Source organism: Gobio gobio, assembly GCF_949357685.1.
Source record: "Gobio gobio genome assembly, chromosome: 16".
NCBI classification, from domain to species: domain Eukaryota; kingdom Metazoa; phylum Chordata; class Actinopteri; order Cypriniformes; family Gobionidae; genus Gobio; species Gobio gobio.
The window spans coordinates 28627309-28653496 of NC_137109.1; the positions used below are offsets into that span (position 1 = coordinate 28627309).

General features: G+C 36.4%; 2 protein-coding genes across 4 annotated transcripts; both read left to right on the forward strand.

The window, feature by feature from the left end:
* The first annotated feature begins 370 nt into the window (after positions 1 to 370).
* On the forward strand, positions 371 to 15491 carry mtmr7a (myotubularin related protein 7a). 2 transcript variants are annotated; one of them, XM_079839598.1, is made up of 15 exons: positions 371 to 695; positions 3193 to 3464; positions 4076 to 4198; positions 4348 to 4510; positions 7013 to 7170; positions 7259 to 7387; positions 9552 to 9686; positions 9776 to 9908; positions 10919 to 11028; positions 11106 to 11231; positions 12940 to 12989; positions 13078 to 13278; positions 13369 to 13491; positions 14131 to 14257; positions 14393 to 15491. In XM_079839598.1, the coding sequence occupies exons 2-15, from the start codon at positions 3441 to 3443 to the stop codon at positions 14750 to 14752; spliced, it is 1962 nt and encodes a 653-aa protein (XP_079695724.1). In that variant the 5' UTR covers positions 371 to 695; positions 3193 to 3440; the 3' UTR covers positions 14753 to 15491. The 2 variants fall into 2 exon arrangements, with proteins under 2 accessions (XP_079695724.1, XP_079695725.1); XM_079839599.1 differs by lacking the exon at positions 371 to 695 and adding an exon at positions 1055 to 2441 and having other exon boundaries at positions 2481 to 3464.
* A 314-nt stretch (positions 15492 to 15805) lies between these two features.
* Positions 15806 to 24640, forward strand: cnot7 (CCR4-NOT transcription complex, subunit 7). Of its 2 annotated transcripts, none has more exons than XM_079839103.1 (7): positions 15806 to 15974; positions 17187 to 17417; positions 18590 to 18783; positions 18968 to 19129; positions 19312 to 19456; positions 23195 to 23305; positions 23385 to 24640. In XM_079839103.1, the coding sequence occupies exons 2-7, from the start codon at positions 17301 to 17303 to the stop codon at positions 23514 to 23516; spliced, it is 861 nt and encodes a 286-aa protein (XP_079695229.1). In that variant the 5' UTR covers positions 15806 to 15974; positions 17187 to 17300; the 3' UTR covers positions 23517 to 24640. The 2 variants fall into 2 exon arrangements, with proteins under 2 accessions (XP_079695229.1, XP_079695230.1); XM_079839104.1 differs by having other exon boundaries at positions 15808 to 15914.
* Positions 24641 to 26188: the final 1548 nt, after the last annotated feature.

Here is a 26188-nt window from a genome sequence, read left to right on the forward strand (position 1 = left end):
TCGGGACCGGCCGACACAACGGATTACAATGACCATAGTTGATTCATCTAATGCAAAAATATTGGTTCTAATGTCAACACCGCTATACAGCACTGTTTGTCATAGGGACACTCCACACCACTTAACAGAGCTGAAACTAGGAAATGTTCAAGTCAATTATTAGTGGGAAGACCAGAGGACAGTACAAACTGATTTCTGCAGAGAAGTGGGCTATACATGGATGCAAATAGTAAAACTGCTGTGCAATCAACTTTTTAGTTTCATGCAGTGTCATTGGTGAAAAACACATGCAGCTGTTACAAAGATGAACTGCCCTCTCTCCTTCTTTATCTATGAGAACAAATAACTTTTATGCAATGAACGTCACTTTGTGCTTGCTTTTGTTTTGATGACGCACCAACGGTGGAAACTGGCAGAGTCCTTGGACTTCAGCTACCTGTTAACCGTCCTGCATTAAATGACAAAGAGAACAATCTTTAATATGTTCAGCCTGATTGAAGGAATGAGACCAATAATGATCTTTCACTTCACATACAGCTGTATGCTAGAAGATTATAAGTCTAGACTTGAATGATCCTTTGCTAACTCAGCTAAAGTTGAATATCTAGACAGGTTTGATCAGTTACAGTGAGCATCACCATGGGAAACTGTTCAGCTATGACATCCCTGCATTTCCTAAGGAGAGTTTGGTGGAGGTAAGACCACAAAAGCTTTATTTTTATGCTAAGAAAGCATAATATGGTATACAGTAAGTGCAATAGGAGGGAAAATGAATATAAACTTACGCACTGAATAGTGACATACTGACCCAGTTATCTTCCTTAATGCCTATAATCGTGTTTTTATTGAATGCCAATAAGGCTGAAATGATCACCTGTGTGTATTGCAAGATATACTTAATGCTTTCTTTATTAAAAAGTGCTCAATTTGTCTAATCCTCTTAAGCACAGTGCTCCTGTGAGAAACTACCCCAAGGTTTTTCTAGTTTAGTCAATTTTCTATGCCAACCACACAGTTACTAATCAGTTATTCAGGAATTCAAGTTTTTTTTTTTGACATTAAATGCTTTTTTTTTTCATGTCAGCTAATGATATAGTGATTCGGGAATAAGATCAGATATACATGAAGGCTGATGGATCAATCCTTAGTTACAGAAACTGGGCCATTATTATAATGAGGTCACAATCCTTCTTTATTATTCTTATGGCTGATAATTATTGAATTCATTGTAAGTACTGCTAAATTGTAGGACATGGGTGGTTATCAGAGGCATATTTAAAGAATGTGCGAATGAGAGAAACGCTATATGCTTTCAGGCAAAATGCATTATCATACATAGTACCTACTCAAATTCTGCAAGTTTGAACAGGAAAGATGGGAGGATACAGTATAAAATGCACAATAACAATTTTGGTGATGTGAAACTGATCACATTATTTTAGATGTATACATTATATTTTAAGATTACGATACTGTATGGAAAAAGAGATCTCCTTCTGGAGTGATCTATTAGTCTGGACAAAAAATCTCCATACTGAAAAGTTAAACAGCATTGAACTAAATCCATGGGGATTGGACTTGAACCAGTCAATTGGCAAATCAAAGTCTTTCACACTATTTCCCCCTCGACATTAATGCTGTATACTGTCTAAAAAGGCTCACTGATTAACTCAAAGATTCATATGACGTCACAGCAGTGTCAATATGTATTTTGTGTAGAGAGATGGGGGAGAGAGTTAGTGAAGGACAGCTGGAGATAGATTTTTTAAGAATGAAAGATAGTTATCTGTGAACTTAATTTGTGCTATTATTAACTGTGAAAATTGAGTTTAGGAATAGTTAAAAATATCTACTGGTAAAATAAACAGATTAATTGGGGGGAAACCAAGAAGACAGATTATCAATTCATTTCTGTACAATTGATCATCATTTTAATACGGTCATAAAATCACTTTCGTGCATCTGAACGTTCAAGGTTATTATGACCTGCATCTGATCCCGGTTAATTGGCATTTTTGTCTTGATGACATATCAAAAAAGAAACCTGACATATAAGTAAAAAGATTTTTTTAATGCAAATATTTAGTTAATATTCAATGTACTCAACTGCACTAATGATCGCAAGACTTAAAACATAAACATACGCATCACGCCACTGCACGCACTGATTTGAACCTCAATGAGTTCGATTGAAGCATTTGTATGATACATTTTTTCCTATTGATCAGATTATTTCAAGTGTACATAACCCCTTCCAATCTGATCAAAATATAATTTGGAGCGAGCTCAGTCGGATTAATTAAGGTGTTTACATGAAGGTTTTTTAATCTGATTGAGCCATCAATACGGTTAATCGCCGATTCATTCAATAACATAGTTTACAAACCCACTGGATGGTTATGGTTTGCTATTGCTGTGATGTCATGTGAGTGACAGGTTGGGTGGGTTAGGGTTAGGGTTAGGGTTAGGGTTAGGGTTAGGCCAGTAAATACGTCAGTTATTTTAGGAAATTATTTTGATTAATGATGAATTAATTGTCAATTTAGATTTCATGGTGACTTTAAAAGCGCCCCTTCCTCCCTAATACTCCCATACTTCAGTCATTTCTGTAATTAATTCTAACATGATTTTTTTCAGATTATAAACAGAGACTTGAAAACATATTTTGTGCAACTAGCTTTGTGACAACTATTAATGAGTCAACATACCCCACATACAAGTCCAGATGTATATTTCTTCCTGTCCAACTACAATGGAAATGCTCAGCTTTTTTGTATCCTGGATTTCAACCATTAGCCTACCGCTCAAATATTCACTTGAGTAACATATAATCATAAAATTAAGAACACGCACATGGTTTAGCACGAAACCTGAAAGGAAAACGGTGAAGGAAAAACACATGGAGGAAAAAATTATGTCACTGTTGCGTTCTCTCGCAAATGTTTTGTGTTCCCCCGAGAAACTGCGTCCCCTCAAATGAGCTCAAAGGTTTTGCGAGTGAACGCAAAGTTTCTCGGGGGAACGCTAAACGTTTTGCGAGCGAACGCAAAGTATTTCGGAGGAGCGCAAAACATTAGTGACAGAACGCAAAAGCATTGAACTAACATTTACCCTCCTATATGTTGTTTCCAACTCTATGTCGCTTAGGGGATCCGTACCGATTAATTATTATATTTCTTTGCTAAAATCAAGATGCAAGGTGCTTACCGGCTTTAGGACCATGCAGCGGTCCGCGCAGCGCAGAGACCTGACGGTGAATCACTACAGATGACGGGAGGAGCCATATATGTACCTATCAACCCGGATTCAAAGACAGCGCTGCTTACAATACTTTAAATATTATTGTTTTTACATTAACACAATAACACTCGTTCCGCATGACACTAAGAGGTATTTCTGTACCCTGAAAGCTGCACGCGCCAGAGGCGTGGTGGTCAGAGATGGAGCACATCAGAATGCCAAAGGTAGGCTATAACTGTCCAGCATCCATGACACAATGATTCCCTTTACAAGGCCTGCATCTGATCAGTTATCATTTAAAGAAAATGAATGAAAAGCAACATTCACATTAGGAATTTTAAGTTATGCTATCGTGTGGCAATTTATCGCAGATAAACCTGCCGTATCACTTCAGGCCAGAGGGATGCTCAATAATGTGTTTGTGGTCTGATACTTTAAAGTCCATCACTAATACTAATGTTGTCTAATTCAGAGGTTTTCAAACTGAGGCCACAAGTGAAAAAAAAATATTAAATCGAATTAGTTGGGTATTAATCAATTAAATATATTACATTAAAGTACAAATATTTTAATAAAGTAATTTAACAAATTAAATTAGATTATCAGTACATTACTATAGTGAGTTGAAAAAAAAAAATAATGTAACGTAGAAGCTATTTTAGATATATGATATTTATTTCCCAGTGTATAAATTGAGTGGGTTTTTATTAAAGATAGATGCTTTTTAGTTTTAGGATTTAAGTTCCTCACATGAGGGTGATCATATATGGGGGCATGTGGTGTTGAAAACCCCTGGTCTAATTAAATTAGTTAATTAACTAATTATATTTTGCAGGTTGAAAATGTCTGGTTAGTGGACAGAAGTTCCTCTCGAAGAACTCAAGTGGGCACACTCTACCTGACAGCCACACACACTATCTTTGTAGGTAAAGGATCTGAGGACAGAAATGAGCTGTGGGTAAGTGCTTGCCATGTCAGATGTATAAACTATTGCCATTAATATTTGTGGCATATCATCATTGTCAAGTATTTCTGTGCTCTAAAATGTACTGCTTTCTTAATCTTCTTATAAGTACAATAACTGACACAGTTTACTTGTTTTCACAGGTTCTGCACAGTTTAGTGTGTAATGTTGTAAAGCATAAAGCATTTCAGAGTGGATACCCCTTATTAATCTACTGCAAGAACTTTCAGGTCATACAGTTTATTATTCCTCAAGAGAGCGACTGCCATGATGTTTACATTTCACTTTCTCGTCTGTCTAGGCCAGGTGGGTCACCTATCATATTGTCGGTGTATTCCATTTTGCATACTTGTGCACTATTCTATACCATTTTGTAGTGTGTGAGTAGCATGTTCACCCTGAAAATTCCAAAAAGAAAAAGTACACTTCAAAGGCCTAGATGTGTGGAAAGTTGGACACTTCATGCACTCAACAGCCACAAATTTCCTTATGTACCGGAAATGAGACTTCGATACTGGATTACAAAAAAAACCTTTTAAAATTCATACACTACACCAGGGCTGGACAACTCTGGCCCTCAAGAATAAGTTTTCAGCTCCAACCTTATAGAGGGTATGCATTGACGTCACTTTTCTGACAGAACACGCCCCCTCAGCCGGACTGAGTGGCAAAAGAGCCTTCTGCGTGACTGGATTTAATAGAGGAATCTCTGAAAACGCAAGTAAAACAAACTATTATCAGTTTTAACTAAATGTTGGACCTGATATAGTGTTTCTTACAGCTTACCAAAGATCCAGTGATCCATGGATATTGATATGCAGCCAGTAATCGTGTTTCCTGACATTTATATGTACCTGATTTTGACGGCGGGGAAATGCATAAAGCAAATTTTGCCTGTGAACGCTTTATCTAAGTCTGGGTGATCACTAGAAATCTAGACGCACCCTAGCGGCAGCAAATCTAATTTGCCGCGAATGTAGTCTAGCAACTCTCGGTAGACCTGCGAGCTGGAAAAACCAAACTCTGGTCAGGCCAATCACATCGTGTATAGAGTTGGTGGGTATCAATGTTATATACACTTTTGGCATATTGCCAAAAGTATTGGGACACCCCTCTAAATCATTGAATTCAGGTTTTCCAATTACTTCCACTGCCAAAGGTGAATAAAATCAAGCACCAAATCAGGAACTCTTTAATGCTTTAGCATAACAAGACATTTTGAACAATTTCATGCTCCCTACTTTGTGGGAACAGTTTGGGGATGGCCCCTTCCGGTTTCAACATGACTGCGCACCAGTGCACAAAGCAAGGTCCATAAAGACATGGATGAGCGAGTTTGGTGTGGAGGAACTTGACTGGCCTGCACAGAGTCCTGACCTCAACTCGATAGAACACCTTTGGGATAAATTAGAGCGGAGACTGCGAGCCAGGCATTCTCGTCCAACATCAGTACCTAACCTCACAAATGCACTTCTAGAAGAATGGTCAAAAATTCCCATTAACACAGCCCTAAACTTTGTGGAAAGCCTTCCCAGAAGAGTTGAAGCTGTTATAGCCACAAATGGTGGGCCAACTCCATATGAAACCCTACGGATTAAGAATGGGATGTCATTAAAGTTCATGTGCATGTAAAGGCAGACATCCCAAAACGTGTCATACCGTCCAGCCCTAAAACTTGTATTGTTCTTGTCAGTGTTTATTTAAAAACACCCAATTGTAGAGAATATTAGATGGTAAATATTTAACCGGTGAGTTAATACAATATATAACAATACAATAATATAGGATATAATTTTACCCCAAGATTCAACTTATTGATACAAAATGATATCTGCAAATCCATGTGTTATTGCCCTGAGTCCAGTTGTTTCTGTGAATTACAGCGATCCACTAGCTTCTTTTTTCTGTGGCTTTCGGCAGTCTGTAAAAATATACCTCTTTATTTCTTGTATGTTTCTTGTCAAGTCTATTTGTACAGTCAATCTCAAAGCTTTTTCCCACTTTAGATGTTTTTTTCTCTGCATTCACGCCGAAAACCAATGCTACCATTTAGTCCTTTTGCCACTCAGCGGGTGTTACCGCAGGCACTCCGGCTGACAGTGACGTCACGTGCATACCCTCTATTCAACTCGCCTGCCTGTAGCTTTTTAGTAATCCTGAAGCTTGGAGATAAACTCGGCAGGAAAATGGATCTTAACTGCCAAAGTTACCCAGCCCTGCATTAAATGGTTGAGTACTTAGTGCATAGTATAAATCAGGGGTGTCCAATCCTGCTCCTGGAGGACCACTGTCCTGCAGAGTTTAGTTCCAACCCCAATTATACAACCTGAACCAGCTAATCAAGGTCTTACTAGGCATACTAGAAACTTCCAGGCAGGTGTGTTGAAGCAAGTTGGAGCTAAACTCTACAGGAGTTTGGACATCCCTGGTATAAGTGTATAACATAAGTGCATTTGGGACTCAACTTTTGATTGAAATGACATTGCAGACAAATCAGCATGATGTTGAGTATACCCCCGGTTTCAAGGATTAAGTCCCAGACTAAAATACATGTTTGTGAAAACAACTTGCACTGAAATGCCTTAAAATACGTCAGTGCCATTGTTTTGTCACACCAGTGATGTTTTTTTTTTCTAAGGTACATATATAAAAAGCTTTGTAAATGACCTTATTGAACTAAGGCCTAATCTAAGCCCTGTCTGTGAAACTGGGCCATAATGTTCAAAGTATATATTAGGTCTTCAATACACTTTTCTATATTTAAGTGTACAAGGTCATTTTGTCATGTTTTTCCCCCTTGTCTTGCAGAAAAATATGAAGAGTTGTATTGTTTTTCCTTCAATCCTAACGCTGACAAAGCTGAACGGGAGCGCTCATGGGAGTTTTTAGATCTGAAGGCTGAATACAGTCGAATGGGACTTCCAAATAAGCTATGGCATGTCACCCCCATCAACCGAGAGTACAGAGTTAGTGTATCACCCACCAGCGCTATGTAAACACAATCAGTATATTATGTAGGGGTTTTTTTTAATAACTTTTCTCTTTGTGACACAGGTGTGTGATACTTACCCATCTGACTTGTTTGTGCCTAAATCCGTCACCCTCCCTGTGATCGTAGGGAGCTCTAAGTTTCGTAGCAGAGGTCGATTTCCCACGTTGTCATACTACTGCAAGGAAAATCATGTAAGTCTGCCTCCACATCTGGCACATTCTCTTAGCATTCATCGGCCCCTTTTAATGAGGCTGTGGAGAATTTTGTCCTGTCTTTCATAAGTCCTTGCCTGCCAAATACGTTGTCATCAGATTGAGGATGCCAGTTCAAGGTTCAAGTACATAGTGTTCTTGAGACTTGAGTGCTCTTATATATAAAACACTCGAGAAGAACCATAAATGTGATGTAGCTTGATTTAGCATTAAACTCCAGCTTGATAGGATTTTCTTTACAAAGAAAAAGCTTGGTTTTGCTCCAGCTTGCCATAGCACAAACACAACTCAAACACCAAACTGTCATACATTTACCATGATAAGTTACTAATAGTGTCATGAAGCATATTCCTGCATTATGAGTTACAATATAATGGATATTTTAACAGCATGGTCAAGCCCTCTCTGCACCCTCTTGGGTTCCGCACTCTGTTAAAAGACATTTAATTTCATTGAGGTCAAATATTCCCCTTGGAGTCTCTGTGTTTACTTTTGGACACATGAATTCAAACCACATGGAGAAGATTGTGACCTCCACATAAGGATCATACGGGTGAGGCCCTAAGGGGTCAGTTACAGTTTAATATCCCCCATTCATGGTTTGTTAACCCCAAAATATGATTAGAACAGTGTCTAAAAATGTAATATTGCAAGCTCAGAGTTTTATGAGGCCAAGGTTAAATTCTCATGAAATGCCCATTCCACTGAGAGGACATTGTGTTCTTCTTTAAGTTTATTTTATTAATCAATCTTGAAGTGATCAGACTGGGAATTACTGTCTGAGGCCGTATGATAGCTTTATTTAAAGTATTAAAATAAAAATTTGATTTAAAAATTATTAAAATTTATATTTTTAAAACTTTCATTAAATCATTAAATTAAAATATTTTTTGTTTGTTTTTGGGCCCGGATCCCCTTTCTGTGGAAGCTTGTTTCCGTAAAAAATGTAAAAGTTAATTTTAGAATTGTGAGAGATAAAGTTGCAATTGTGAATTATAAAGTCCAATTCTCACTCTTTTTTTTTTTTTTTTAAATTAACAGAGACTTAGTTTATTTCTCACAATTTTGACTTTATAACTCACAATTGCGTTAAATCAGAATTGCAGAGTTTATATTTTGGAATTGTGACTTTATATAACACAATTGTGAGGGAAAAAAACTTTTTTTTCCTCAATTACCTTTTTTGTATTCTATGGCAGAAACAAGCTTCCATACCTTTCCCCTTTGTTTTTCAAACTAAATTTATATATCGAGCACGAAAGAATCAGGCTAGGATTGGGAATTACTTTGAGGTTGGATAATAGTTGCATTTTTACTTGATTGAACAGAATTTATTATAGTTTATGGAATGTATTAAAAATATATATTTTAATTTTTTTTTTAAAATTAAGTTTAAATATATTTGAAGAGTTCAGATGCAAAAGCCTCAAAAAAAAAAAAAAAAACACTCTGGGAACTCACCATTTACAGGGCTCAATCCGAGGGGTGGGACAAATGGAGTCGCGGCCAAAGCCGATTCGAAAGACTGCCGTTCGCCAGCTTCTTTGTTTACGAGTAGCACGCGGAACCGCCGCAACTCTGCCGTGACGTGCCGTCATTATGTTAAGTCTGCTCACCGCCTCTATACATGATGTGATTGGCCTGACCAGAGTTTGGTTTTTCCAGCTCGCAGGTCTACCGAGAGTTGCTAGACTACACTCGCGGCGAATTAGATTTGCTGCCGCTAGGGTGCGTCTAGATTTCTAGGCTATCTAAAAACCACTTTGGTCAAAAATGAGATAACGATTCTGAGTGAATTCTCTCCGCATATTTTATACGTTCATAAAATACTTTCACTGCAAACCCACTAAATCCCAGCCTCAGCCCATTCAGAAGTAGCGGTACTTAGGTAGAAACCTACATAGAAGCCTGACAAAAATGCTTTATTTAAAGAAAAACGTCAGACGGACTTGGAGGCGTTTGCATCTGAAGTCTTCATTTGTATATATACTAATAACATGTATGTATTTATTTATTTTAATACACCACTGTATACTTTTCAGTGTTTTTTTTTTTTGTCAACTGCTGCCCCTTTAAAAAAATGCATGACACCACAGAATGCCAACATATGCAAACACCAACTAACATGATGTCTTTTTTTTAGGCCACAATATGTCGCAGCAGTCAGCCTCTTTCTGGCTTTAGTGCTCGCTGCCTGGAGGACGAGCAAATGCTGCAGGCCATCATGAAGTCTAATCCTGGCAGCAGATTCATGTATGTTGTGGACACCAGGCCCAAGGTCAGTCCACTTAATATCAGTATACGATGGACCAGATATCAGAATTACACATGGAAGCCGTTGTATGTGAGAATCGCATGTATTTCCAGCTAAACGCAATGGCAAACCGAGCTGCGGGCAAAGGCTACGAAAATGAGGACAACTACTGCAACATTAAGTTCCAGTTCATCGGCATTGAAAACATTCATGTGATGAGGAACAGCCAGCAGAAACTCATAGAGGGTATGAGAGAAAATTAATTGTACCATCTTAACCAGTGTGCTAGATCCAAAGATCCTTCTGTTGAGCCAGCCTGAACCAGTATATAACAGCTCCCCTTCAATTTTATGGGAGATCTTGAGACCACTTAGCGTTTTATCATCTATAATAAAGATGTTCTGCAATGAAGCCGTGGATTGTACCACAGGAGAGTTTCTTGGCAAAGCAGATAGTGTAGTAGGGGTGCTTTGAATCCATCTGGCTTTTATTCCTCGCCTATTTTTGTTTTGTTGACTTGACGATTGGGGACCTTTTTCCCCTGATTGAAAAAAGGAGGGCGTGAGAATATCATCTTCCAGTGTTGAAGAAATAATAGCGGTACTGGGTGTGATAGCATTTTGACCCGTAAAACATTAGGGGGTCATCTGGTCGAATAATCTTGTAGGCTTCCAGCAGAGACTGTTTGAGATCTCATTACAGTATGCTTGATTCTTCCTAGGAATACAGTCAGTTTGGTCTCTGTATATTGGTTTGTCAGTATATTGGCTTGAGCTCTCATCTGGAGTGTTCTCATGGGACGTCACCAGCCCTTAAATACTCTTATCACATTTGAACTGTTGACATATCAAAGTGCTCACAGGGAATGTTTATGTTAGTTTGGAGAAAAAGAATCAATGCCACTTATAGAAATACAAATTTATTAGGTTGTCATGATAACTAATGAGCCATAAGACAGAACTGTCATCAAGCCGATTTATCAGCAGTGCATATTTTAAGTAACATAAATAAAGAGAACACTCACAGAGGACACTTTTGTTAGTCACTAGCTTTCTTTGCATAGCCAAAGCAAATATTAAGCACTTTAAAGAAGAGTCTAAACTACGGATATCCAAAAATATTCCTCATATCAGTTCCCTACTGTAAATTCTCCTGGTTTTCATCATCGTCTTTTTAGGATCATATATAAACTTAAGCAGTGAATTTGTCTGGATTTTCTCAAAGTGTCTGTTGTCATGGTGGCTTTTTTGTTTTAGTTTCTGCACTGCGTTCTCCCACCATGAGAGAATTTTTCTTGGGGCTTGAAAATTCTGACTGGTTGAGGCACATCAAATCGATCATGGAGGCTGGAACCTTCATATCTAAGGTAAAAGATCTCTTTGAGAGTTCTTCAGCGTGAGCGCTACGGTACTGATTTCATGTTCTCATGTGACACGCACGCAGGCCGTGGCAGAGGAAGGGGTCAGTGTCCTGGTTCATTGCTCTGATGGCTGGGATAGGACGGCTCAGGTTTGCTCTGTGGCCAGTGTGCTTCTGGACCCCTACTACAGGACCATCAAGGGACTCATGGTAAACAGCAGCATGCTACATTATAGTGATTTATCAAATTTTTCATTCGAGTCACTGAGTTCACAGTGTAAGAAGATGCATAACTGACTGGCTGCCAATGGGTCTTACTCATTTAATCATAAGGATTGACTGGATCTCTGCTGGAGAGGTTTCATTCAATAGCAGAGATCAGTTTAGAGAATCATCTCTTCTTAGAAATGTACCTTCATATGGGGTCAACATAAAAAGAAAAACATACTCTCTAGCAAAGATTAAATCTCTGGGAATACCATCTCATTTCCTGATACACTAGCAGTAGGTCTGTGCAGATGCCCAAGCATCATCAAACGGAATTGCAAAAATATTGCATGTTTTCAAACAGGTTTCACATACAGTTCCTCCGCCTTTTATTGATCAGTTAAACAAGATGGTCAGAGCGCTCAAGCAAATAGATCAATGTTGTGCTAGCGCCACAGTGTTTGCACTTTTTGAGGAAGTTGGCTTAAAAATTTAAGAATTAAACTTATAGTTGTCTCTGATTATGAAACTGGGATACATTTGGAAACTGGGACATTTAACTGTTCTCAAGTACACTACCACTACAAGATTTTGAAAGAAGTCTCTTTTTGGTCACCAAGGCTGCATCAAAAATACTGTAAAACAGTTTAATATTGTGAAATAATATTACAAATTAAAATAACTGTTTTCTATTAGGGCTGTCAAATTGATTAATCGTGATTAACCACATCTAAAATAAAAGTTTGTGTTTACATAATATATGTGTATATACTGTGTATATACTGTGTATAATTATATATATATAATTATATATAATAATATATATGGGTCAATGATAAATAAGAAAAGGAAAAAAATGTAGGATAAAAAAATTTTTTTAAGCAAAAGAGTTTTAAATTGCATTTTTATGTCCACACTTTTCTGTGTTCAGAACACATTTTTTTTTTAATGTTTTTTTTTTTTTTTTTTTTATTATTGTTTGTATACATTATATAATGGTTTACATTTATATGTATTGCTTAATTTTGCAATTGGAGTGGGAATTGATACTTTTAAATGTAAATTTGCTGGTCGCACCACCTGACATTTTAGGTCTTTGAAACACCTCAACTCAAAAAGTCAATTGAATTTTTAAAAAAAATTAAAAGAGTATCTTATAAATGAAATATTGTAGATCAATTTGATATGTGACATGTATTTATAATTTTTTGGGTGGAAAATAATGAATTCGGACACAAAAAATACATGTCATATCATTGACCCATATATATATATACACACACACATGCATGTATATATTTAAGAATTTTTTTTATATTTATATAAATATTTTTATTTATATATAATATAAATATATATACAGTTATATACAGTACATGTAAATATTTCTTAAATGAATACACAAATTAGTGTGTATTTATATACAAATAACTATACACAGTACATACACAATGTATAATAATATGTACATACACAATGTATAATAACTAATAAGTGACAGCACTAATTTTAATATATTAAAATGTAACTTTAATATAATAAAATGTTCTGATGTTTTCAGCATCATTACTCCAGTCTACAGTGTCACATGGTCCTTCAGAAATCATTCTAATTCTAATGATTTGCTGCTCATATAAATATTTTTTTAGATGTTTAGAAAGTTCAAAAGAACAGCAGCGTAAGTGAAACCCCTATTTTATTTTATGTGTAGGTGCTGATTGAGAAAGACTGGGTTTCATTTGGACACAAGTTTTCACACAGGTTGGCCTTCATCTTAAAATTCACAGGTTTTTGGATGTACTAGGTGAGATTGCTCATTCTAAATGTAATTTACTTCATGGCGTTTCAGATGCGGTCATGTAGATGGAGAAGCCAAGGAAGTGTCACCTGTTATAGACCAGTTCCTGGAATGTGTATGGCAGCTTATGGATCAGTTCCCCTGTTCTTTTGAGTACAATGAGAAGTTTCTAATCAGCATTCACAACCACGTATACTCCTGTCACTATGGAAACTTTGTCTGTAACAGCCAGAAGGAGAGGAAAGATCTGTGGTAATTTGAAGCTTGAATGAAAAAACTTAATTTTGTTGTCAATTTGGGGTATTGCACATGATCAAATTCTCTGCATGTTTTTTCCTGTAGCATCAAAGGGAAAACTCATTCCATATGGCCTCATTATTGGGAGAACAAGCTGGACTTCATGAACCCTCTGTTCAAACCTGATCAGGGACTTCTAAGGCCCAGTACTGCCCCCTTCTGTTTTAAGTATGTCAGAACATGTTAACAGTTTTTTTTTTATTCACCATTTTATTAAACAAATTTGACCTGACAATGCATATTTCCCCATTCTCATGCACAGTTTTTTTTCTCTTTAGTCCACACAGAAGAAATTGTTAGAAATACAGCTGTTACAGAGTAACTGGTATATGCTATTTGTTCGTTTAAAGGGATAGTTCACCCAAAAATGAAAATTATCCTATAATTCACTCACACTCAAGCCATCCTAGGAGTATATGACATTCTTCTGTCAGGCAAATACAATAGGAGTTATATTAAAAATGTCCTGGCTAATCCAAGCTTTATAATGGCAGTGAATGGCAGCCCAAAATTTGAAGGTCAACAAAGTGTATCCATCCAGTATAAAAAAAACCCCGGAGCCGGGTGGATTATTTTTATAGTGGATGGATGCAATTCTTTTGGGCTGCCATTTACTGCCATTATAATCCTTGGAAGAGCCAGGACATTTTTTAATATAACTCCGATTGTATTCGTCTGAAAGAAGAATTTAATCTGAATTTGTCATATACACCTAGGATGGCTTGAGGGTGAGTAAATCATGGGGTAATTTTCATTTTTGAGTGAACAATCCCTTTAACTGCAAAAATTTGTCTTTTCTGTATTTAGATACTGGAGAGGGTTGTATAATCGGTTTGATCGTGAGTTGCATCCACGTCAGTCTGAGCTGGATTGTTTGATGATTGTAAAAGAGGAAACGCAGCAACTTGAGGAAGAACTGGCTCTCTATGAGCAGGTAGAACATGCATCAGATATTTGCCATATTAGTTTTATTTTGAATCTTTTGAATTACAATGAAATGTTGTTTCCATAATATGCATGTTCTGCAAATGCAGAATTTTTTTAGTGATCAAATATTTTCCCCTTGCAGAAACTGGCTGTTCTGGATAAGGAGCGTGCAAAAACGCTTTACATGCAGAAGGGTGTGTTGGACAGCAAACAGACGCTTTGGTCGTTACCTTTAGATGCAAGCCTGGCCAATACTCCTCAGGATTACATTGGTGGCTTTATAGGTGCTGCTCCCAATGTTTTCACCTTACATCAAGGAGAGCGAGAGAGCGCAGAGATTCACCTGTTTGGAGACAAACCAAAATGCCCTGATGCTGACAATAGTGACCAGGAGTCAGGAGTGGGGGATTTCAGCTCCCATTCTTCTGGTGAAGAATCCTTGCCAAGTGAGGACAGTGTGAAGGATCCTGACTCAGATGAGAATGGCCCCAACAGAGCATGAACAAATGCAACAGTTTACCAAATGAGAAGGCTATAGAATCTACTGTATGTGATCTAGATACGAGTGTGGGTATTTCAAATTATGCAAAGATATTGGACAATGTGGACATGTATCTCATGTGTATGGCACTACAGAAGCATGTCTTTCTGTCTGAATGTGTATTACGGGTGTGCTGTAAAGGGTGATGTTTTATTCTAGCATATATTTATAATTTCTCATTGGCATGAAACCTTTCAAAACATTAAATGTGCAATAAATGATCTTCATTTTTTGTGAATACATACATGAAACTTCTTTTTGTTATGAAATGAATGATATTTACGTCTTTAAGTGTGCTTAAGAAGAAACATTTACTCATTTTAAGTTATTTATCCTTGAGGGGATCTGGTCAGTCATTAGTTTGATATAGCATATAAGATCATTTGCATAGCATAATACTTAAAAACATGTTTCCAAAACAAAGATGTCTGAAAACAAATTCAAAGAAACACAAGAAAAAAGGCCAAATAATATCTGTTGTATTCAATGCAGCCAAAAAAAAAAAAATTACAAATACGTATTGTTACATGATGTGATATTTATTACATCATGGTTTTGGTAATTCAAAAAATGAATGTTCTTGCAAATAATTGTGACGGATGAAGACAAATCAGATTTTGGTCAGTTTAGAATCTATTTTCAATCTTTGTCACAATTTGTGTAATGCTGATATACATAACAATAAAGGCAACATTACAAGAAAAAAACTGAACTTTTTTTTTTTATTCAGTGGTCCAAAATAGGTGATTGTGATTTATTTATTCGTATATAATCCACTATTTGAACATTATATTTTCACTTAACTGAAAACAGTGTGTTTATCCCTCAGATTTCTTTTTTATTGTAAGAAAATCACACCATTGAAGATTCTTTCAAGCCGTTGATTTTTTTTTTATTGTTCTTTAAACAATTGACCAATAAAACAAGGTATTTCTTTGAAAATGTACATTTCTAAACGTAAAAACCCCACAAGGAGTTCAAAGGTCACGCGTCGTCGTGTCTTGACGTCACGCTGAAGCGCTATGATGTAGTTTCAGAGGTGGCAGCTGGTTGTTGATATCGGTGTTAGCCCAATAAAACTATATAAAAGTAAAGAGCAAGGTCCCAGTCCTTTCTAAACAAGGTGATTGTGTATTACTGAAGCAGTATACGCTTTAAGTGTAACTACCTTGTTTGAGGAAAGGTAAGTCCTGACAGAAAAAGTGAACTTTGATCATAATAACAGGACAAACTTTTTGTGGCTAGGCTAATAGCTAACATGCTAGCCACATACATAAATAAATACTCACCCCGACACCAAACAGCATCATTCAATTCTTACAAGAAAGAATATTTACACAAATCTCCAAAAGCTGACTGTAGACATGATTTCAGGACGTTTGCGGGGGTTGTTTAGCAGATGTTGTGCTAGCTGGTTGTGCTAACCTGTCAACTTATAACAGCTGATTTGAATAGCTTAAAGACATATGAAGCAACAGATAATCGGCTATAAAGGCACTTTGATGTGCATGCATCTTCAAAAGCATTTTCTGGCACAGGACCAATCTTCCTCTTTTGTGTTGTTGGCATATTGAAGTGAACGCTGCTCCTGTTAGCCTGCGACCGTTTTGACTCATCTGGCACTAATGTTTAGTTACATTACAACAGTTTGTTTGTGCGTGATATGAGTGTGTCTGAATCATTATCCTTTCAGTGTTGTCATGAAGCAAGAATTGTAGATTAGAGTACTCATGTTTACCAAGTAAAGCATGTGAAGTATTGCAGAAAGTCTCCCTCTGTTTATAGTCCTCATAATAAGGATACACTCATCAAACATCTAGTTAGAAGCCAGTAAACATATGACTAATGATTTACAAAGTGAATCAGCCAGGGCATGACAGAAGAATTATCCACAATCCATAGATACGCACAGTGGATATAAATTTGAAAATATTTACAGACCTGAAGTTATTGACCATTTAAGAAAATAAAATTAGGTACAAGTAAAGGGAACAATTTCGTCAATTTGTTGTAATTAGACAGGAAAGCTTTGTATGGTGATGTTATTCACATTTGTCGTTTAAAATATTTCTTATGTTTTTTGCACATTTGGTTTCAGTAGCACATTTTAACTGTCTCAAGTTACCCTATGTCTGTTTAAATTTGCATATTGTACACTGTCTATTACCTTCTTGTTTATGGTGTAGTGACAATAAAGTCATTTGATATAAAATTGTCCTGATTGTGAAGTGAACAATTTTTTTATTTTTTTCAGGTAAAAAGAGGGAACAAATCTGTTTAAATTTGCATATTGTACACTGTCTATTACCTTCTTGTTTATGGTGTAGTGACAATAAAGTCATTTGATATAAAATTGTCCTGATTGTGAAGTGAATAATTTTTTTATTTTTTTCAGGTAAAAAGAGGGAACAAGCGAGGGAACTCATGAAATAATTCTCTATTATTTCATGAGAATATCCCCTGGGGAGTGTTTTTTTGGTTTTGATGCCGTGCACCTGAGAGTGAAACTATGCCCGCAGCCACTGTGGATCATAGCCAAAGAATATGTGAGGTTTGGGCCAGCAACCTGGATGAGGAGATGAAGAGGATCCGACAGGTGACTCGAAAATTCAGCTATGTCGCAATGGTGAGTTTGAAACATTAAGGTTTTTCAAATGTGATCTAGGCCTGACTGTCTGCCATGTCGATTTCCAAGTTATGAAATCAGATCCATATGTTGAGAGGGTGCAGTTAATATCCGGTATGTCTACATCAGTTACCATAGTAATGACTTGAGTGTCAGCCTTATGGCAAGAGACATACGAGAGTTACTGTCATTGTGGAAAGAGAGAATGTACTGTAAAAGTGGTTAACTTCAATTATTACCTTAAAGAGCAGTTTTTTATGGAAGCTTGTTTCTGCCATGGAATTAAAAAATGTAAAAGATAATTGTGTAAATATAATCTCACAATATAAACTCACAATTGCGAGAAATAATATAACTTTTTTGCAATTGCAAGTTTATATCTCACACTTCTGACTTTTTTCCCTCAGAATTGTGAGATATAAACTCGCAATTGTGAGTTATAAAGTCCAATTCTGAGGGAAAAAAAGACTATATCACGCAATTCTGAGAAAAAAGTCAGAATTGTGAGAAAAAGACACAATTAAATGTTTTTATTCTGTGGAAACAAGCTTTTTTTTACTCGTATATTAATACTCAATATTTTTTACTTAAACAAATCTATTTTTTAGGTCTATTTCCAGTTATCCGAATAAAACTGGACATTTTATCTCATGAGGCGCATTAGACAGCAAAGAAAAGTAAAATGCCAAAACTGCTTATTTCTTCGCTCGTTCATTCATTAATTATACAACACAATTAATGACGTGAACAACATGAGTTTAGATAAAGCTGCTCTTTGGGAATGACATTAGTCACATTGCATCATAAATGATAAAAAAATCTATTTGAAATCCAATCTGACTGTTCCAGGTTTGTTATTGTTAACTAAAATTAAAACGATAAAAATCATTTTCGGTAGTTAAAATAGTAATAGTAAGTTAAAATGAAATAAAATATTAGATGAAAAACTTAAACTTAAAAAAAAAACTATGAAAATTAAAAACAACTAAAATAAGTTTGTTGAAGTACTAAAATTACAAAAACTCAGGATAATAATAATATAAAAATACATTTTTATAAATATTTTTATTCTGATATGCCAAACGTCATATACTTTCTGGCCCTTTTTTGATCATGAGCTATAAATTCACATGTAACCATAACACTCATAATGTTTTTTGTTGCATCTGTAGGACACAGAGTTTCCAGGTGTTGTTGCGAGACCAATCGGAGAATTTAGAAGCAATGCAGATTATCAGTACCAGCTGCTGCGGTGTAATGTTGACTTGTTGAAGATCATCCAGCTTGGCCTTACATTCATGAACGAGAAGGGCGAATACCCACCAGGAACGTCAACATGGCAGTTCAACTTCAAATTTAACCTCACGTAAGCATTGCACTTTGTAATTAAAGAGGTATTGCACTCATTTTCAACAACAAAGCATCAATCCATGATCCCTCTTTTATGTGCATGTTGAAGACATGTGACAAGATGACTCTTTTTGTCTTCAGGTGTAACCATAGCCATCAGTGTGATTCTTTATGAAAGCTGGACATACTGTCTTTTGCAGGGAAGACATGTATGCACAGGATTCCATTGAGCTGCTAACTTCGTCAGGTATCCAGTTTAAGAAGCATGAGGACGAGGGTATTGAGACACTGTACTTTGCTGAGCTGCTTATGACCTCAGGTGTGGTGCTTTGTGAGGGGGTCAAGTGGCTCTCATTCCATAGGTAATCTTGCAGTAATATCCATGTACTGAAATCAATACAGATTCAATCCACATCTCCATTAAAACTGGAAGATTCTTCACAGCTTGAGAAAATGTACAGTACTGTTAAAAAATGTGTGCTTGCTTATAGCATACAAGTCTAAAACTGTGTCTAAAACTAATTGTTTTGTCTCTTCCAAACAGTGGCTATGACTTTGGGTACCTGATAAAAATTTTGTCCAACTCGAAATTGCCAGAGGAAGAGGTTGACTTCTTCGAGATTCTTCGTTTATTTTTTCCCATCATTTATGATGTGAAATACCTCATGAAGAGCTGTAAGAACTTGAAGGTATTTTAGCGTTTGGAAATGTGCATGAGAATGTTGTCATTAGAAATACAGGGCCTTCAAAGTATTCATGGCTGTGGACTTTGTCCTCAGTGTTTTACAGTATTGAAATCATGCTGTTTTCTTTTTCTTTTTCCCCCTTTTTTCTTTGTGTGTGCGTGTGTGTGTGTCCCTATTGATCAACAGAAAGAAGACTCAAAAACATATCTGACAAAAAGACGATGTGATCTGCAATAATCAGTTATTTTTTACATTTTTATTTATACAGAATAAGTATTCAGTATTGCTCAGTCATTTTAGTATTATTTATATCCTATTATAGTATGTATTAATATTTTGAATTGGCTTTTGCTTTCATTTTAGTTTGTTTTAGTATTTTTGTTGTGTTTTATAATTTAATTTAATTTAACTTTAATGTATTTTTATTTCATATTTAGTAATTGTAGTACTTCAATTTAAACTAATTTCAGTTAATTGCAAGGCAATATTTCATCTAATATTTAATTTTAGTGCCTGAAAATGTTTTTTAATAGTTTAAACAAACCTACCAAAGGTTAGGTCAAAGATTATCTAATAAATACTGACCTGAATACTTGCATAGTTATAGTTGAACAATTATAATGATTGAGATGTTTGGTTTTTTGTTGATCAGTACATAAAGCCAAATCAAATTTTCTGTGGTTCAGTGTTATTATAAAACAATGAAACTTGAAAACTAGGGATGAGTGTGTATATATACACTATATTGCCAAAAGTATTGGGACACCCCTCCAAATCATTGAATTCAGGTGTTTCAATCACTTCCATGGCCACAGGTATATAAAATCAAGCACCTAGGCATGCAGACTGCTTCTACAAACATTTGTGAAAGAATGGGTCGCTCTCAGGAGCTCAGTGAATTCAAGCGTGGTGCCGTAATAGGTTGCCACCTGTGCAATAAGTCAATTTGTGAAATTTTCTCAATACTAAATATTCCACTGTCAACTGTTAGTGGTATTACAACTAAGTGGAAGCAATTGGGAACAACAGCAACTCAGCCATAAAGTGGTAGGCCATGTAAAATCACAGAGCGGGGTCAGCACATGCTGAGGCACACAGTGCGCAGAAGTCGCCAACTTTCTGCAGAATCAATAGCTACAGAATTCTAAACTTTGTGTGGCTTTCAGATTAGCTCAAGAACATTGTGTATAAAGCTTCATGGAATGGGTTTCCATGGCCGAGCAGCTGCATCAAAGCCTTACATCACCAAGTGCAATGCAAAGCATTGGATGCAGTGGTGTAAAGCACGCCGCCACTGGACTATAGAGCAGTGGAGACGTGTTTACTAGAGTGACCAATCATGCTTCTCTGTCTGGCAATCCGATGGATGAGTCTGGGTTTGGCGATTGCCAGGTGAACGGTACTTGCATTGTGCCAAGTGTAAAGTTTGGTGGATGGGGGATTATGGTGTGGAGTTGTTTTTCATGGGTTGGACTTGGCCCCTTAGGTCCAGTGAAAGGAACTCTTAATGCTTCTGCATACCAAGACATTTTGGACTATTTCATGCCCCCAACTTAATGGGAACAGTTTGGGGATGGCTCCTTCCTGTTCCTGAGTCCTGACCTGAACCCGTTAGAACACCTTTGGGATAAATTAGAGCGGAGACTGCGAGCCAGGCCTTCTCGTCCAACATCAGTGCCTGACCTCACAAATGCGCTTCTAGAAGAATGGTCAAAAATTCTCATAAACACATGCCTAAACCTTGTGGAAAGCCTTCCCAGAGGAGTTGAAGCTGTTATAGCTGCGAAGGGTGGGTCAACTCCATATGAAACCCTACGGATTAAGAATGGGATGTCATTAAAGTTCATGTGCATGTAAAGGCAGGCGTCCCAAAACTTTTGGCAATATAGTGCGTATATATATATATATATATATATATATATATATATATATATATATATATATATATATATATATATATATATATATATATATATATATATATATATATATATATATATATATATATATATTATATATATAAAATATATATACAGGGAGTGCAGAATTATTAGGCACGTTGATTTTCTGATCATATTTTTTTTCCAGGCACATTTGACCAATTCCAAACCACAGTAATCCTAATAACTACTATTGATTCAGTATTTAATAATGTATAAGTGATATATAATTGTTCATGAAGGCTGGAAATGAAAATCACCTTATATTCAGGTGTGCAGAATTATTAGGCATGTTTTCTTTTACAGATAAATTGAGCCAAAAAAGAGATTTAACTCAGACTGAAAAGTCAAAAAGTATTAAATGCCCAAGGATGCAATACTAATGCAATACTAGACATTGCAGTTAAGGCATGACCATTGGACAGTGAAATGCTCGTTGGGTCAGCAGGGTCAGACAAAAACATGTGGCGGAGAAAAGACACCTGTTAACTGCAAAAGAATTAAGAATTAAGGTGAAGAATTAAGGGTGAAACCATCAGGAACCCTTTAGTCTCCAGCGCCACCATTTTCCAAAGCTGCAACCTACCTGGAGTCTCCAGAAGTGCAAGGTGTCAGGATCTTAGAGACTTCAGTTAGGTAAAGAATCCTAAAAAATGACCCCCACTAAATAAGAATCATAAGCTGAAGTGTTGTAAAATACATGAAGAAGGTTTTTTTATAGGCTTTATGGACAGATAGGTTGAGAGTGACTCTTGAAGGACCAGCACCACATCCTCTAGTACCACTGTTTGAAGAATTCATCTTCCAGAATCTGGCAGTACGTTTTGGGAGTTCATTTTTAGTCCATCTCTGCAAAACGGACTTCAGGATGGACTAAAATGAACTCCCAAAACGTACTGCCAGATTCTGGAAGATGAATTCTTCAAACAGTGGTACTAGAGGATGTGGTGCTGGTCCTTCAAGAGTCACTCTCAACCTATAAAACCTATAAAGCCTATAAAAAAACCTTCTTCATGTATTTTACAACACTTCAGCTTATGATTCTTATTTAGTGGGGGTCATTTTTTAGGATTCTATACCTAACTGAAGTCTCTGAGATCCTGACACCTTGCACTTCTGGAGACTCCAGGTGGGTTGCAGCTCTGGAAAATGGTGGCGCTGGAGACTAAAGGGTTCCTGGTGGTTTCACCCTTAATTCTTCACCTTAATTCTTAATTCTTTTGCAGTTAACAGGTGTCTTTTCTTCACCACCTGTTTTTGTCAGATCCTGCTGACCCAACGAGCATTTCACTGTCCAATGGTCATGCCTTAACTGCAATGTCTAGTATTGCATTAGTATTGCATCCTTCTCATGGGCATTTAATACTTTTTGACTTTTCAGTCTGAGTTAAATCTCTTTTTTGGCTCAATTTATCTGTAAAAGAAAACATGCCTAATAATTCTGCACACCTGAATATAAGGTGTTTTTCATTTCCAGCCTTCATGAACAATTATATATCACTTATACATTATTAAATACTAAATGAATAGTAGTTATTAGGATTACTGTGGTTTGGAATTGGTCAAATGTGCCTGGAAAAAAAATATGATCAGAAAATCAACGTGCCTAATAATTCTGCACTCCCTGTATATATATTATATAGTGCGTATACTATCCCATTGCAGGTTTCTTATTTCATCATTTCACACCGCTGTCATCACTGCAGCATTTGCCTTGAAGAATACCAGGGGTTATTTTCATTGGTAGCAGTGTGTGTGAATAGAGGGAATCTGTGTCTGATTTCTATCATGTGATGTGCAGGGCGGTCTGCAGGAGGTGGCAGAGCAGCTCGAGCTGGAGAGAATTGGACCTCAGCATCAGGCAGGGTCTGACTCACTCCTCACAGGAATGGCTTTCTTCAAGATGAGAGAGGTTTGCCCTTATTAAATATCACAAAAAAAGCTAGCACCGAATCCTGCATTTGTACCGACTAACATCATTGTCATTGCAGATGTTTTTTGAGGATCACATTGATGATGCCAAGTATTGTGGTCACTTGTATGGACTGGGTTCAGGCTCGTCCTATGTCCAGAACGGCACCGGAAATGCCTACGAGGAGGAGGCAAACAAGCAGCAGTCATGACACAAGAATCCCTCACCATAAAGAACCTCATATACAGGGCTCAAAACATGGGTTTTTAGTTGTTGTTTTGTTTTCCATGAGAGATTTCATAGGAATTTGCACTTTAAAGCTCCCATCCAACAGAAGAAAAAAAAAAACTACTTCCCTTTGTTGCCTTCTCTGGGTTAAATCTTTTCACACAATGTTCAACTTTTATGGTTAAAGAAGAGGAACCATTTGGTGTTTTAGTTTTCCCCACACAGCTCAGCCTTAATATTAAGCTACTTTTTACGTTCTTCTTTTTTATCGTTAATTTATTGCATTCTTTTCTTGTGTACTGTTGTGTAGTTCATTGACTAATTTGGCGAGTACACCAGTCACCTACGTGAACTGTCGTTCCCTGATTACTGGAGTACTGATTTCTCACACTTCGTAATAGCTTTAGACAGATGGAGGATCTCACAGACACACAGGTAAATACAGGCACTTAATTGTAAAGCTAAGCCTCGCACTGATTTTACTCTTTATGTTGGGTTAGCACAGATTTTACCACACGAGTAAATTAAGAGTGATGATGTAACTGCCACTATTTAAGTGAACGGAGGTCACCTCATACTTCTGCATCAAAATTGTCTTTTCATTTTTAAAAGAAATGTAAAGGTTTTGTAGTATTTTAGTATCAAAAAGTTCAAAGCCTTTTATTCATTTAATATGAGAAATAATGACTCTTAAAGGGAATCTTAACCAACTCAAGTACTCGGTATCAGTGGGATTAGTTTTACTTGTAGTGCTGGTTTTTTTGAATGGTGCACATTTTGTGCTGTTTGGGGTTTTCTCCTGATTTTCCTCTTTTTTTGTGTATTGTATTGCTTTACAATTCTGTGTTGCCTAGGTCTGCTGCATGTACTGAAAGATATTTGAATAAATGCTGTGTTAACTAATCTGAGCTTTTATAGACATGTGAATCGCATGAACACAGCTTTTCTTTTCGAATGTGTGATTTGGTGAATAATGACTTTGGTAGCTCTTAACCTCTCTCCTCCTGTTTGTCTATCATCTTGATGTGTTCAGTACCCACATTGGTATTATGCAATATAGAGTGACTGTTTTTAGAGCTTTTGGAAATAAAAGCTGGATTTTTCTAACATTTCTAACTGAAGTCTGTTCAAATGTATGCGGTATGGTCCATTCTTAACCCTCTGGTGCTCTTCGGTCATTTCTGACCGGAAAATTTTCTGTTTTGAAATGTTAAAAATCACAGCTTCATCGGAATGATATGAAACTTGGTGACTTTTCTTGCATTAGGTATGTAAACACAAAAAAATTGGGGTCATGAATCATGATTCGAGCCAGCTAATTCGTCGTTACAAAAAAGTAGCGTTCATTGTCTTCGGTCATAAATGACCGACAATAGGAAATGAATGGGAAAAACACAAAAATTCATAGAATATTTGCGTGTACAATCTACAAATCGGCCACAATGCTGAAAAAAAATACACAGCAGTAAAAGGGTGACACTGTAAAACATCAAGAGTGTGATATTGACACATCCACTCTCACACACCTATGAAAAACTGAGCCTATGAACCACATTTTGAATTTTTTTAAATCGCAGCTTCATCGGAAAAATATGAAACTTGGTGACTTTTCTAGCATTAGGTATGTTAACACAAAAAAATTGAGGGCATGATTCGAGCATGCTAAGTGGTCATAAAAAAATACTCCCACTTGTGCTCTTCGGTCAAAAACGACCCCCATAGGAAATTAATAGGAAATCTGCAAAAATTCACAGAATTTGTGTGTATACAATCTACAAATCGGCCACAATGCTGAAAAAAGTACACAGCAGTAAAGGGGTGACACTAAAACATCAAGAGTGTGATATTGACTCATCCACTCACACACGCACACTTATACACACACACACACACCTATGAAAAACTGAACCTATGAATCAGAATGATTTGAAACTTGGTGACTTTTCTAGCATTAGGTATGTTAACACAAAAAAATTTAGGGCATGATTCGAGCATGATTCGATTGTGCTCTTCGGTCAAAAATGACACCATAGGAAATGAATGGGAAATCTGCAAAAACACAAATTCACAGAAAAAAATCTATATTTCTAACAACAAAAAAAAAATCTAAAACTTTATAATAAATAGTCTTTGAGATTTTTTAAATATTCAAATTCATCAAAAAAAAAAAACATTCATTAAATGTATTCAAAACAGAACTAGGGAATTCTTCATAGAGACCTCTAGTGATTACACCCATGGTTGCATGATTTCTTAAATAATTCCAAAACAGGGCGCTAATCTGCCTTCAAAAAAAATTTATTTTGAAGGCCTGGTCTCTATTTTAACGTGAAATACTGCAATAATAATATTTTTTTTTTTTTAAATGAATTACAAAAAAAACTTTTTTTATCATTTTCAATGGCAAAAATAGACCATAATTATTGCATAAATATTAAAAAATACCATCAAATCATCTCAAAATACAAAATAAAAAAAATATTATTGAATAAAAATAAATTGCATTGGTTTTACTGGGGTGGAGGAAGTTTAATTTTTAGGTGTCCGGTCACTTATGTCCGGGAAGACAACCAATGCAACCCCTAAACGAAGAGCACCAGAGGGTTAAAGGACAGTTAGTAGTGTTAGATTGAAACGATACCAAAACAACACTGT